Below are 13590 nucleotides of genomic sequence, written 5' to 3' on the forward strand. Positions count from 1 at the left end.
CCTGCTCCCTATCTTTCCTCAAAATGTCAGTTTTTAAAGGAAGCCTTCCCTCACCACTTTGCCACTACAGATTTCCTCCATATCACCTATCGCCAGCTAAGGTGCTATGTGCTTATCTCGTTTGTCATTTGTCTCCCAGATTAGAATGGAAGTTCCGTCATGGAAGGGAATTAAGTCTCTTCCATTCTCTGCTATATAACCAGTACCCAAACAATGCTTGGTATGGAAAGCGCTTAATTATTTGTTAAATGGGGGAAAAAAACCCAAAAAAACAAAACAAAACAAAAAACCCCCAAAACAAAGAAACTCAAAGAACTATTGCTTTAGTGGTTTCTATCTCCTCTTCCTATAGCTTTTTTAGTAATATTTTGAAGACATTCAACTTATATTCAAAGACAGTACATGACTGGGAGGAGGAGAGAGAGACTGAGGTATCAGAAAAGTCTGCTGGGATATAATATGACTTGCTGATATAAGTCAACAGAAATATAATAGAAAGCCTGGCTTCCCTGCCCCTGTCCTAGTTTTTTAAATAAAAACACAGGAAAAAATGGACAAGTACATAAAATTTCCTTCAGCATAATAATTAAGATTTATCTAAATAAAATACACCACAAGTATTATTTGAATTTTAAGAAAGCACTTTCATGTTACTTCTAAAAGTAAATGGAAGAGCCACTCTCTTGATATACTTCAACAGGCCAAGAGCAACTAATAAAGTTACAGAGAAAGATCTGCTTGAGCATTGGTGATATTTTAAAAGGGCTCAAAGATTTCAGAAATCTCAATATTTGTTCTGATTATTTTGCCACTTTTCATCAAATCTTTCTAATGTAGATTAAGGCTTAGAAAGACTTAAAGCTTAAGATCCTTAGCATAAACAATTATAAAAAGCCAATAACTGTAGGCAAATAATGGCCTTTCACTAAGTGGAAACTGCAACCAGATTAGCAGATACGTAACTCTGAGCATCTAACTTACTGCAGTTAGCAAATTATTAAACAAATATTCTACCACAGAGTGCGAGATATATTTGAATTATTAAGATAAATGAAAAAGTTACAAACTTTGTAACAGAAAAGAAAGGCAAACAGGATCTGATAAAATCATCATGCTGAACAACTAACCCCCGCCCCTTTTTAAAAATGAAGAAAGGCAACAAAGTAGTCAAGAGTAAAGAATATAATTTTCCTATCAAAAGACCTTCACCAATCACAGACAAGGTAATTAGACACTTAAATAGTAAAAGTGGGAACCCATACAAGAACATTTCTCTTACAGATGGTTTATTTCAACAAACTATTTACTCAGACCAGGTTATATCCCTACAGCACTCAATATGTGTAGGATTAGTGGAAGAAAAAAATAAACAGGAAAAATAATTCTATCGCATGAAAATATAATTATATTAATGTATCAGACAGAATCAAACACAAATCTCTAAATCTAAAAAAGAAAAAAGGTACCTAGGATAACCACATTATTCAGTTCATGCCCAACAAGATTTCCATTTGTCAGACTTGTTGTATCTTTCCTGCTCTCAGCCCTTCTCCACAATAAACTTTATGAAGCAAATCATATAACTATTTACAATGGAGAGAGACCAGAAGTCCCTCTGAGTCAGAATGCCTTTATATATGTGTGTGTGCGTGTGTGTGTGTGTGTGTGTGTGTGTGTGTGTATCTGTAACTGGTCTATGATGAGACTGGGAGCAGTATAAGTGATGGTTTCATATCTAAATATCAAAGGAATGGGGGCACTCTGGGTGCCTCAGTTGGTTAAGCATCTGACTCTTAGCTTCAGTTCAGGTCATGATCTCAGGGTCATGAGATCCAGCCCCCTGTCAGGCTCCTGGGCATGCAGCCTGCTTAAGATTCTCTCCCTTCCTCTGCCCTTTCCCACCACTCCCTGCCCTGAATGCTCTCTCTCTCTCAAAAAGAGCGAGATAGAGAAGAAAATCAGAGGAATGACCTCCAAAGTTTTTAAATGGCTGTTACAGGTCTTAATCATGAAGTTGTATATGGCCACTTGAGAAAGAAAACTTTTATAAAGAAAACCCGTGGATTTCTCTAAACTTAAGGTGAAGTTGAAAAACAGTAAAAAAAAAAAAAAAAAAAAAAAAAAAAAAGAAACAAAATTCTGAACTTCATTAAATCCTCACAAAAACCCCATCTGACTCCAAAGCCATGTAAGCTGCAGCTTTACTGCCTTCTGGGAGTCACAATACAAAACCTTATTTATAAACACACTAACGTCAGCGTTTTTATACTCTTGTTCATCTCCCACGGGCTCTGAGAACGTCAGACTCCTTTTATGCTGATCTTCTTACAGATGAGAATACTAGAGTATATAGAGGCAGGTCAGGTTACAATTCTAAGATTGCACAATCCTGGGGGATAAAAGTGAGAGGAAGAGTACTAAACTCAGCAAGCTTGCCAAAGCCCTGTCTTCTTTCCACAATCTATAATAGTTATAACAGTGGAATCATTCTATTAAATTTTCAGCACATTTCGTCACGCGGAGAGGATAAACTAAGTTTTAGGAGAATAAGAGAAAAATATTTTAAAGTTAATAGCTAAAAAAGGGGTTTAATACGGGGTAGAATAATTTTTAAAGTACACACAGACAATACAAATGTTGTCACTAACAACATTTAAAGAAATGACACCAGCAGTTCAGCTTAACATGGATGAAAGAGCCATTACAAAAGACTTCACACATAAGTAGAAGTCAATGGAGAATCTTACCCCAGTTGCCTGTAGATGCTGCCTGAATTCATCCATAGTTGTGTTTGAGATGCTCATATCCCTAAACATTCCTTCCAGTTTTGATGTGAACTGACATCCGCATTCAGTCTGGAAGAAAAATGCAAATATACACAAATAAACAATGGATTTTTCTATGAGCAAATATACAAAGAAATAAACTCTTCCATGTAACTGACATCCTTTCTAAATCTTTCCAGTAGTTGCTCTACACCTGTGGCTACCAGACTTCAGTGTGTTTAAGAGTAACCCATGGATTTTATTTTAAAATGCAGGTTCACAGACTGTCTTGGAGATCCCAATACACCTCACTAAAGGCACGGACCAACACTCTACGTGTTTAATAGACAGCTCAGGTGATAGGAGTACACGTAGTCTATGGCCACACTTTGTGAAATCGAACTAAATGGTGACACTTCCTTTCCCATTTCCCTTACACTAATCCTCCCCCAGATCTCCATGAATGTATCCTGCCACACCAAGAGATATTCCAACAAACTCTGAATGTCCCAGAACCTAAACAAATCTAAGTGCAACCTGCTCAAAAAATCCAGCTTTATTAATTTATAGAAATAAGTATTTTAAATTAATTATAAATATTTTCTAATCACATGTTGTGGTGTTCAATCATGCGATAAACATTAGTTAGGAGCGCATCATTCCAGCTTATATACACCTTACCTTTAACTTAGAGATCATATTTTTTTCAGAGTCATCAGAAACACTTTTATTTGTGAGAAGTCTCCTTGCCAAGTGTTGTTTATAATAACGTTCAAATACATCTTTTTCTTGCATAAACCTAAAAAGGACCATTGCCTTATCCAATATTGTTTCTACTTCTTGTTCTGTTAGCTGCAAAATCAATGAAAAGACAATTTAATAATTATAGAACTTTAGTTCTACAAAAGTAGTACCACAGTTCATCTGCAGTTGAAAAACAAGACTGGGGCGCCTAGGTGGCTCAGTGCATTGAGCGTCTGACTCTTGATTTCAGCTCAGGTCATGATCTCAAGGTTGTAAGATTGAGCCCTGTGTTAGGCTCTGTGCTGGGCATGGAGCCTGCTTGGAATTCTCATTCTCACTCTCCCCCTCTCTGCCCCCCTCCCTCCCCCTACCTCTCTAAAGAACAAAAACAAGACTTGAACAAACGTAAATAGTCTGGTTGAGAGATGCTGTCAGGAGCAACCTAGTTTGAGAATGTGCCTCCTACTTCACAGAGTAGCACCATGGATCAGGGACTGGAGTTCCCTCCCCTAAAGGGCTACCAACCACTGAATGGAGGAAATGAGGGGATAATGGCTGGATTAAAGGATGACTGAGAACAAATGAAACGAAACTTTTTTTTTCTTAAGATTTTATTTATTTGAGAGCGAGCAAGTGAGAGAGAGAGCATGAGCTGGGGCAGAGGGTGAGGGGCAGAGGGAGAAGCAGACTCTCCGCTGAGCAGGGAGCCCGATGTGGGGCTTGATCGCCAGGACCCTGGAATCATGACCTGAGCTGAAGGCAGATGCTTAACCGACTGAGCCACCCAGGTGCCCCTGAAATGAAATTTTAATCACAAAATAGAATGTTATAATGCTCTTCAATAGCATTTAGGGAGAAACTTAATACAGACAAAAGAGGTATTTTCATTTCAGCTCATTCAAAATCTACGTTGTGCAAACAGAAGAGTAATAATTGGTTATATAACTCAAAGACTAAAAAGGCCCCTGTCTTTATCTCTTAAATAAGGGCAAGATGATACTGTAGATTTTATTAAGCATATATTTAAAAATATGAAGACTAAATGGATGTTGTCTTTCCTATCATGATCTTCCTCTTGTTTGTTTCTTCGTTGTTATAGCTGGCTGGAAATCCTATGGCTATTTGCTGCTTTTCCCTTTTGTTTCACAAATTCTAAGACGAAGTTAAAAAGACCAATCTATTTGTGATCACAATATGCTTAATTTGATTTTCTACACTGTAAGATCCCAGATATATAATAAAGGCTTTCAAACTACTTTCTGATAGCAGTTCTAATCTACTCCTTCACATTCTTGGCATCCAAGTATTATTGTTTGATATGTAACTCCCAGAACCAGAGGACAGCGAGCAACATTCCATGCTATGACAGTTGTCTTCTAGTTCCCTATTATCTCTATCTCTATAGCATATCAAATCCTCACAGTCCATAAAGACTGTTCAACAATTGTGGCTGTGTAGTTGTTTGGTTCTGATGTAAATTATGCATAGGTGAAATGCCAAAGTACTTTTGACCATTTCAGATACCTTAAATAATCCTTTTCAATCACAGCACACATTTAAAGCACAGCAAAGGAACAGGCTTAATTTCGTATCTACAAAATTTCCTACTTTTGTATTTCCTAATTTTATATCCAATTTTAAATGTACAAATAAAATGTAATGTGTTCAAATGCTTTAATACTTACCCCTTTGACTCCCTTCTTCAGCTTATCATCAATAAATAATGAGAGGTATTCAGGGGACCTGGAGTTGAGGTTGAGAAAATACTCAAAGTCACCCGCAATAGTTTGTTTAAAGAGCCGGTCATTATTGAACGATTCCTGGAGGAAGCGATCAAACCTACTCTTCAGATCCAATAAGCCCTTCCAAATAGAAACAAAGAAATTCAGGATACATTATAATAATTTTTTCTATAAACAATACACTTACAATCAGGTATGTTTATCTTAACTTTGCTGGTAATAAAGGGTGCACTTGGTGTTAAACTTACCGGTTCTGTATTATTATTTTCAAGACTTTACCTAAGGCTGTATTAAACATGTCAGCAATGAGGGAAGTAGTGTATTTTCCACTTATATATTACTCTTTTGAAGATGAACTAAAGAACCTCTGAACTATTTCTTTACACCCTTCTCTGTCTTGACTGAATGGGTAAAGCCCAAGAAAATCACCTTTAAAGATGCACCAAAAAGTGATTATTTATACTGAAACATGAAAAACTTGGGGCATAATCTATCCATAGTATTGCCTGAAAGCACATTTTGAACAAAAAGTATTTAACTGAAAACAGTTATTTTTTTCTAATACCCCGAAGTATATGAACACTAAAGCATACAAAAAAGCAGTGATTTTCATTCCTGAAACCATTTTAACAAGGTCTTCATCAAACAGGTTAACAAATGAAAAGCAGCAGTTGAGTTTGGTTCCCTGATATAAAAGATACATACTTTGCAAAAATTCTGAAATATTTAGGATAATTACATGTATTCTTTTTTCTTTTTTTTTTTAAAGATTTTATTTATTTACTCGACAGAGATAGAGACAGCCAGCGAGAGAGGGAACACAAGCAGGGGGAGTGCGAGAGGAAGAAGCAGGCTCATAGCGGAGGAGCCTGATGTGGGGCTCGATCCCACACGCTGGGATCACGCCCTGAGCTGAAGGCAGACGCTTAACCGCTGTGTCACCCAGGCGCCCCTACATGTATTCTTTTTTCATTGAGAAAATTAAAGTTAAAATCGATCAGTGTGATAACTCATATCAACAAGAAAAGAGTCAAGAACCATATGATCCTCTCAATTGATGCAGAAAAAGCATTTGACAAAATACAGCATCCTTTCCTGATTAAAACACTTCAGAGTGTAGGGCTAGAGGGTACATTCCTCAATTTCATAAAAACCATCTATGAAAAGCCTACAGCAAATATCATTCTCAATGGGGAAAAGCTAGAAGCCTTTCCCTTAAGATCAGGAACACGACAAGGATGCCCACTCTCGCCATTATTATTCAACATAGTACTAGAAGTCCTTGCAACAGCAATCAGACGACAAAAAGGGATAAAAGGTATCCAAATCAGCAAAGAAGTCGTCAAACTGTCTCTCTTCGCAGATGACATGATACTCTATATGGAAAACCCAAAAGAATCCACCCCCAAACTACTAGAAGTTATAGAGCAATTCAGCAATGTGGCGGGATACAAAATCAATGCTCAGACTGAAGAAAGAGAAATTAGGGAATCCATTCCATTTACACCATTCCATTAGCACCAAAAATCATACGTTATCTCGGAATTAACTTAACCAGAGATGCAAAGGATCTATATTCTAGAAACTACAAATCACTTTGATAGACATTGAAGACACAAAAAGATGGAAAAATATTCATACTCATGGATCGGAAGAATTAACATAGTTAAAATGTCTATGCTACCCAGAGCAATCTACACTTTCAATGCCATCCCGATCAAAATACCAATGACATTTTTCAAAGAACTGGAACAAACAGCCCTTAAATTTGTGTGGAACCAGAAAAGGCCCCGAATTTCAAAGGAATTGCTGAAAAGGAAAAACAAAGCTGGGGGCATCACACTGCCAGATTTCAAGCTGTACCACAAAGCTGTGATCACAAAGACAGCATGGTACTGGCACAAAAACAGACACATAGACCAACGGAACAGGATAAAGACTCCAGAAATGGACCCTCGGCTCTATGGTCAACTAATCTTTGACAAAGCAGGAAAAAACATCCTGCGGAAAAAAGACAAGTCTCTTCAATAAATGGTGCTGGGAAAATTGGACAGCTACATGCAAAAGAATGAAACTTGACCACTCTCTCACACCATACACACAGATAAACTCCAAATGGATGAAAGACCTTGATGTGAGATAGGAATCCATCAAAATCCTAGAGGAGAACATAGGCAGCAATCTCTTTGACATCGGCCACAGCAACTTTTTTCATGACACATCTCCAAAGGCAAGAGAAACAAAAGAAAAAATGAACTTGTGGGACTTCATCAAGATAAAAAGCTTCTGCACAGCAAAGGAAACAGTCAAAAAAACTAAGAGGCAGCCCACGGAATGGGAGAAAATATTTGTGAATGACACTACAGATAAAAGACCGGTATCCAAGGTCTACAAAGAACTTCTCAAACTCAATACACAAGAAACAAATAAATCATAAAATGGGCAGATGATATGAACACTTTTCTAATGAAGACATACAAATGGCTAACAGACACATGAAAAAATGTTCAAAATCATTAGCCATCAGGGAAATTCAAATCAAAACCACACTAAGATACCACCTTACGCCAGTTAGAATGGCAAAAATTGACAAGGCAGGAACAACAAATGTTGGAGAGGATGCGGAGAAAGGGGAGCCCTCCTACATTTTTGGTGGGATTTCAAGTTGGTACAGCCACTTTGGAAAACAGTGTGGAGGTCCCTTAAAAAGTTAAAAATTGAGCTACCCTATGATCCAGCCATTGCACTACTGGGTATTTACCCCAAAGATACAGACAGAATGAAGAGAAAGGCCATATGCAGCCCAATGTTCATAGCAGCATTGTCCACAATAGCTAAATCGTGGAAGGAGCCGAGATGCCCTTCAACAGATGACTGGATTAAGAAGCTGTGGTCCATATATACAATGGAATATTACTCAGCCATCAAAAAGAACGATTCTCAACATTTGCTGCAACATGGGTGGGACTGGAGGAGATAATGCTAAGTGAAATAAGTCAAGCAGAGAAAGACAACTATCATATGGTTTCACTCATTTATGGAACATAGGAAGTAGGAAGATCGGTAGGGGAAGAAAGGGATAAAGAAAGGGGGGGGTAAACAGAAGGGGGAATGAACCATGAGAGACTATGGACTCTGGGAAACAAACTGAGGGCTTCAGGGTGGGGGGAAATGGGTTAGGCTGGTGATGGGTATTGAGGAGGGCACATATTGCATGGTGCACTGGGTGTTATACGCAAGTAATGAATCATGGAACTTTACATCAAAAACTAGGGATGTACTGTATGGTGACTAACATAATAAAAAATATTATTATTAAAAAAAAATACAAAACACGTACAGCTTAGTAAAAGTGATCTTTTTATTACCATGTGTCAAAATTATTTTATCACAAACTTAAAGAGAATCTTCTGTATTCGCTTACCTGGATATAGTCAACAGGATTCTTTCCTTCTCCTTCCTCAGAAACAAGGGCTTTACCTTGCTCCCTCAAATAGGAACTCATACACTCACACATTGTTTTCAAGCCATTTGGCACACGACTAAATAACTTGTACATGCAAGCAAGGTCTGCAATCAGAAAGAACATACAAATCGACTACATTAAGGATTAAGGGAAAAATGTGAATCTCTGTTTATTCTGATTTGTGAACTTAAGCTTATTTTTCCATCACTACCACTTGCTGATCATGTGAAAAATTATGAAAAAACATCCAGCAAGAAAGACAAAAGGAAATAAATTAGGCTAGTTAATGGTTATTATTACAACTTATGAAATACAGCTTTCAGATAAGATGCTTTGAGAGCATCAATAAAATGTCTCAGTACCTTTTAGTTTACATGGAAGATGCCCTTACTGCATTAACAAAAAAGCCACAAAAAAATGAACACTGCAGCTCTGAGTTCCTATACAATTCTAATCTAGAACCCAGTAATACTACACAATGTCTACCAAAGAAGAACTTTAATTATCGTGTAATTAGTAGTCAACATAATAAGAAAGAAATATAAAAACCAATTAAGTATCTTACAGGTATTTTTGGGTACGTTTATCTCAAAGCTCAAATATGACAATAAATAAAATAAAATATACTAGAATTTATTTCATTATACACCATGACAAAGTTTATATGAAACTTTTAGCATATATTGCTATTCCTTAGTATTTTCCTCAGAGCAATCTCTAATATTTCCCAGGTGATTTCCTAGGCCAATACCTGTATTCTAAAAATTGGTTTATCTCGCTAGATTATTCTTACTTAGAATGGTAATTCTGGATTCTGTCCATTCTTTATATCATTTTTCACAAGATTAAAATGTGGAGCTAAAATCTGCTTTCCCATGTGTCTGGTGTTTCTTTGAAATAAGAACTTACCGAGACTATGCCAAAACTGTACAATGATCTAAAAAAGCTTTATGACCGAGAACTTTTGAAAATGGAGTTAGAATACCAGTTTCTAGATAGGGGCTGGGAAATTTTTTTCTGTACAGTGTCAGAGAGTAAATATTTTATACACTTGTGGGCCATATGGTCTCTGCTGCAACTACTTCAGTTTTGCCACTGTAACAAGAAAGAAGCCACAGATAACACAGAAATGAATGGGCATGATTGTGCTCCCATAAAACTTTAAGGACACTGGTATCTAAAACTTCATGTAATTTTCATATGCAATGAAATATCATTCTTCTTTTGAATTTTTTCCCCCTAACCAAACTGTTGGTGGGCCACATTTGATGGGCTATAATTTACGTACCCAGGACTGCATTTTAACAGCTATCTAGATCCTAAAACTAAAGTTGTATGCATTTAAAAAATACTTAGAAGCAAGTTTTACAAAAAGGGCTTCTAAAAATTGTTTCAGTGACTTTCAAAATCAAATTGTATTAAAAATAAGTTTTCAGCAATAATATATGTCCAAAGTAAACTACATACAGCAAATCTTACAGTTTCTCACATTTGGCACAAATTATAACCAAAAAAATTATTTTTTTAAAAGATTTTAATTACTTTGAGAGAGACAAAGAGCACGAGCATGAGTGGCATGAGGGGCAGAGGGAGAGAATCTCAAGCAGACACCACACTGAGCACGGAGCCCAATGTGGGGCTTGATTCCAGAACCCTGAGATCATGACCTTAGCCGAAATCAAGAGCTGGGTGCTTAACCGACTAAGCCACCTAGCACCCCAAGAAGGGTCTTTTAAAAAAGTAACTTTCTCTGGTTTAATGAAACAACAAATTTATATACAACTTTCAGGAAGAAATATACAGAAATATAAGCATTTCAAAACACAAAGCAAGGACTACACTAAAGGAAGCATAGAAAACAACCTCCTTTCCTACCATCTTACTGTTCTCTCCTCTTATATCTCCCTTCTCCTTTAAATTGTTCACTTAAAAATTGTTTTTCATTCTCTGCCAAGCTCTTAACTTCAACGGGCAATATGTGTTTCTTTTATAAGAAGTAAGTAGCAAAATACTGCTTAAGACACCATCTAAGAAGCAAGAAAATAGCAAGAGTAGCATGTTTGTTTATTTTTTAATAGCATATCAGTGATCTCTAAAGTCGTAGTTTTGAAGTAAAACTTCAGAACTTGAAAACAAGGACAACATGACTACTACTCTTTTATTTATAATTTCTCATAGGAAATCACAAAACACTGTTTTTAGAAAAAAAGGGTAAATAGCCAATAAGAATGCTACAGTTATCTCAAAACTGTGTACTTTCACTTTTATAAAGCAATTCTCCTTTCTCTGAAGTAACTTCAGAGCTCCCAAAACCAATCTACTTAATTTATCTGAAATGTCACAAGAAAGACACTACTTTTGCATTTTCAGCCCCTTATCACAACTAACTCCCAAAGGAAAGCCTACAGAAATTTCATGACTGGAATGTCACATCTTAGAAGAACCACAAAAAAAAAAATCACATAGAGAGTATGTGGTGATGAAGAGTCCAACTCTCTTGTCTACAAAAAGGACAGGAATATTAGACTTCCGGCTAAGAAAAACACAAAAAGTGAGGAGACTAAAATGAAAGGAAAAAAGAGCCGTTCAATTAACAAGAAACGCCAAAAATCCTCATTAATAAAGTGTAAAGCTCTACTCTTAAATCCTATCAAAGTAACAACAGTTAATAAATTAATGACACACACAACTTTAAGACTGACATTGATAATCTATTTTAATTATAGGAAAATTAAAAAAATTACTAAGAACCTAAGAATTAATAATGATTTCATTATATTTCAATTGCTGACACTTACCTTCTGTCTTTCCATTTTTCAACATATGTACTAGCCCAGAATTTTCCATTTCTACTATGGTTTTCATGTGCTTGGAAATGAGCTCCCTCTCGACCACCTTTACTATTGGCTCTTCGGTTGATTTGTCAAGGCAGTGCATCACCCGTTCTATTTCTTCATTAATTCTAGCTTCTACTTTCTTTATATATACTGAAGCACTGTTTTCTGCTAAAAATTTCTGGCTTTCCATCTGCAAATAAAAAGCATGAGTTTTTTTTAAACATAGAAGCAAAATGTGTTTCTCCTTTTAACTGGGTTTCTATAATGTTTATCATAAGACAAACTAAATTATCATAAGCACTATTAACATTTTATAGTTTCTTATCATACATATTCACATAGTCTGAGTTACATCCTTTAAAGCACTGATCACATAAGATAAATCAATACATTATCCTTTAGCAGTGTTTTTCAAACTTTGCCAATGTACTTCAAATAGCAGAAAAAGTAAGCACATGCCAGTAAGGGTCAAAAATATACAATGAAGTATCTGACCCCAAGTCAGAGTGGAAAATTCTTTTTTGATTTGTTTTAATGTATAATTATGCCTAGAAAGATTCATCGTGTTTACCATAGTTTTGCTGACATACCGCTAGTTACTAAAGTCCAACTGCCACCCCACTCCCAATCTCAAAGGAGTACGTGTGCACACACACAATGAAGTTTTGAGTTTTTAAGTAACTCTTAATCTTGTCTGCTAACACCAGCCTTACAGAAATTCCACTAAATTATAAATGTTAATCCAAATGATTTTAACCTATTTGACAGCAGGATTAACTAATACATCTAAGATTTAGAAAACAGAAGACATGTTGATATATTAACTATGTATAAAATTTAATAATACCTCCCACTTTCTTAATAAAAAGTAGTTTTAATCCTTGAGAATAAAGTTTCTAAGAACAGACATTAACACACCAAACAAAACTCCTGGTGAGACCATGTCTCCACTCACTGTTAAAAATAGTATGCGTTATGTACATATGCACATGCATATACATATCACTGCAGCACATTTTGAAATCTTAACAATTAATCGTCTAGTAGGTCTACAGTGATATGAAGGAAATTAAAACGAATGTAAAGGTAAAAATATTGTCAAATAGCATCAGTTGCTGCATTATTGGAAAATATAGCCTGCCTCCTACATGACAAAATTAATAGTTCATAAAGCATGGTCCAGGTTCATCAGTGCAGGCCTCAAAGGTCTTTCTGATGGGCTACAAACTAATTAAAAAAAAAAAAAGGCAGCAAGTCCATTCTTTGTTTCTTTATGTGTAAATGACACCAAAACCCGAGTTCCATCTTAATATACATCGAATGGCTCTTACGAATGACCTACTGAACTATTAAAGATTATTACAACTTTGTATTCATTCATTTTTTAAAAAGTCTATTACTGGAGTTTCTTAGTATTCAGCTAAGTCTGTTTTAACACTACAAAGCTCCTACTATAGTTGAGGTTTTTAGGGCGGTGCCTGGTTATCATTACCTTATTAATACTATCTTACATTTTTTAATTTCATTACAAATTAGTACTAGTTTAACTTCACTTTTAGCAATTTAGTTGGTTCTGGGCTGTTATACTGCCTCAAAATTGTATCAATTGTACTTACTGACCTTTAATTTCCTCAGCAGTCTTTAAAATATATATGCACCATGAGATCACGCATATTTCTGTACTTATTTTACTAGTACCTTAATACTACCAAAAGCCTGAATAGTAAGACTTTATTAGTGATGCATTGCCTGTGAATTTACGGTAAATAATTTGTAACATGTAAATATAATAAAATACTAAGGTCATTTCTAAGTTTGTATGTTTTGTAACACAATTTAAAAAATCATACGTGTTAAGTCCAAACACAATTTTTTTTCCAATGGGTTCCTTCCCTAGAATGTGAGCATGGGGAGCAGGTAGTCTGAAGGGTATTTTTTGCACCCTTCCTTCCCAAAGGGCCTCAGCAGAGGAAGGCCAAATGTTCAAATCAAACTTTGAGAATATCTTAAAAGAGCATTTATTTATATCTTCACTG

At 35.9% G+C, this 13590-nt stretch overlaps 1 protein-coding gene across 2 annotated transcripts in view; it reads right to left on the reverse strand.

Moving 5' to 3' along the window:
• CUL3 (cullin 3) overlaps window positions 1-13590 on the reverse strand; it is a 95748-nt gene that overhangs the window by 19640 nt on the left and 62518 nt on the right. For both annotated transcript variants that reach the window (XM_026491820.4, XM_057305110.1), the window contains 5 exons: window positions 11516-11744; window positions 8676-8821; window positions 5195-5371; window positions 3447-3617; window positions 2748-2855 (listed from right to left, as the gene is read on the reverse strand). In XM_026491820.4, the coding sequence (XP_026347605.1) occupies window positions 2748-2855; window positions 3447-3617; window positions 5195-5371; window positions 8676-8821; window positions 11516-11744 (831 nt within the window). The remainder of the gene's footprint in view (window positions 1-2747; window positions 2856-3446; window positions 3618-5194; window positions 5372-8675; window positions 8822-11515; window positions 11745-13590) is intronic.

This window comes from Ursus arctos, unplaced genomic scaffold, assembly GCF_023065955.2.
Source record: "Ursus arctos isolate Adak ecotype North America unplaced genomic scaffold, UrsArc2.0 scaffold_1, whole genome shotgun sequence".
Classification (NCBI taxonomy): Eukaryota; Metazoa; Chordata; class Mammalia; order Carnivora; family Ursidae; genus Ursus; species Ursus arctos.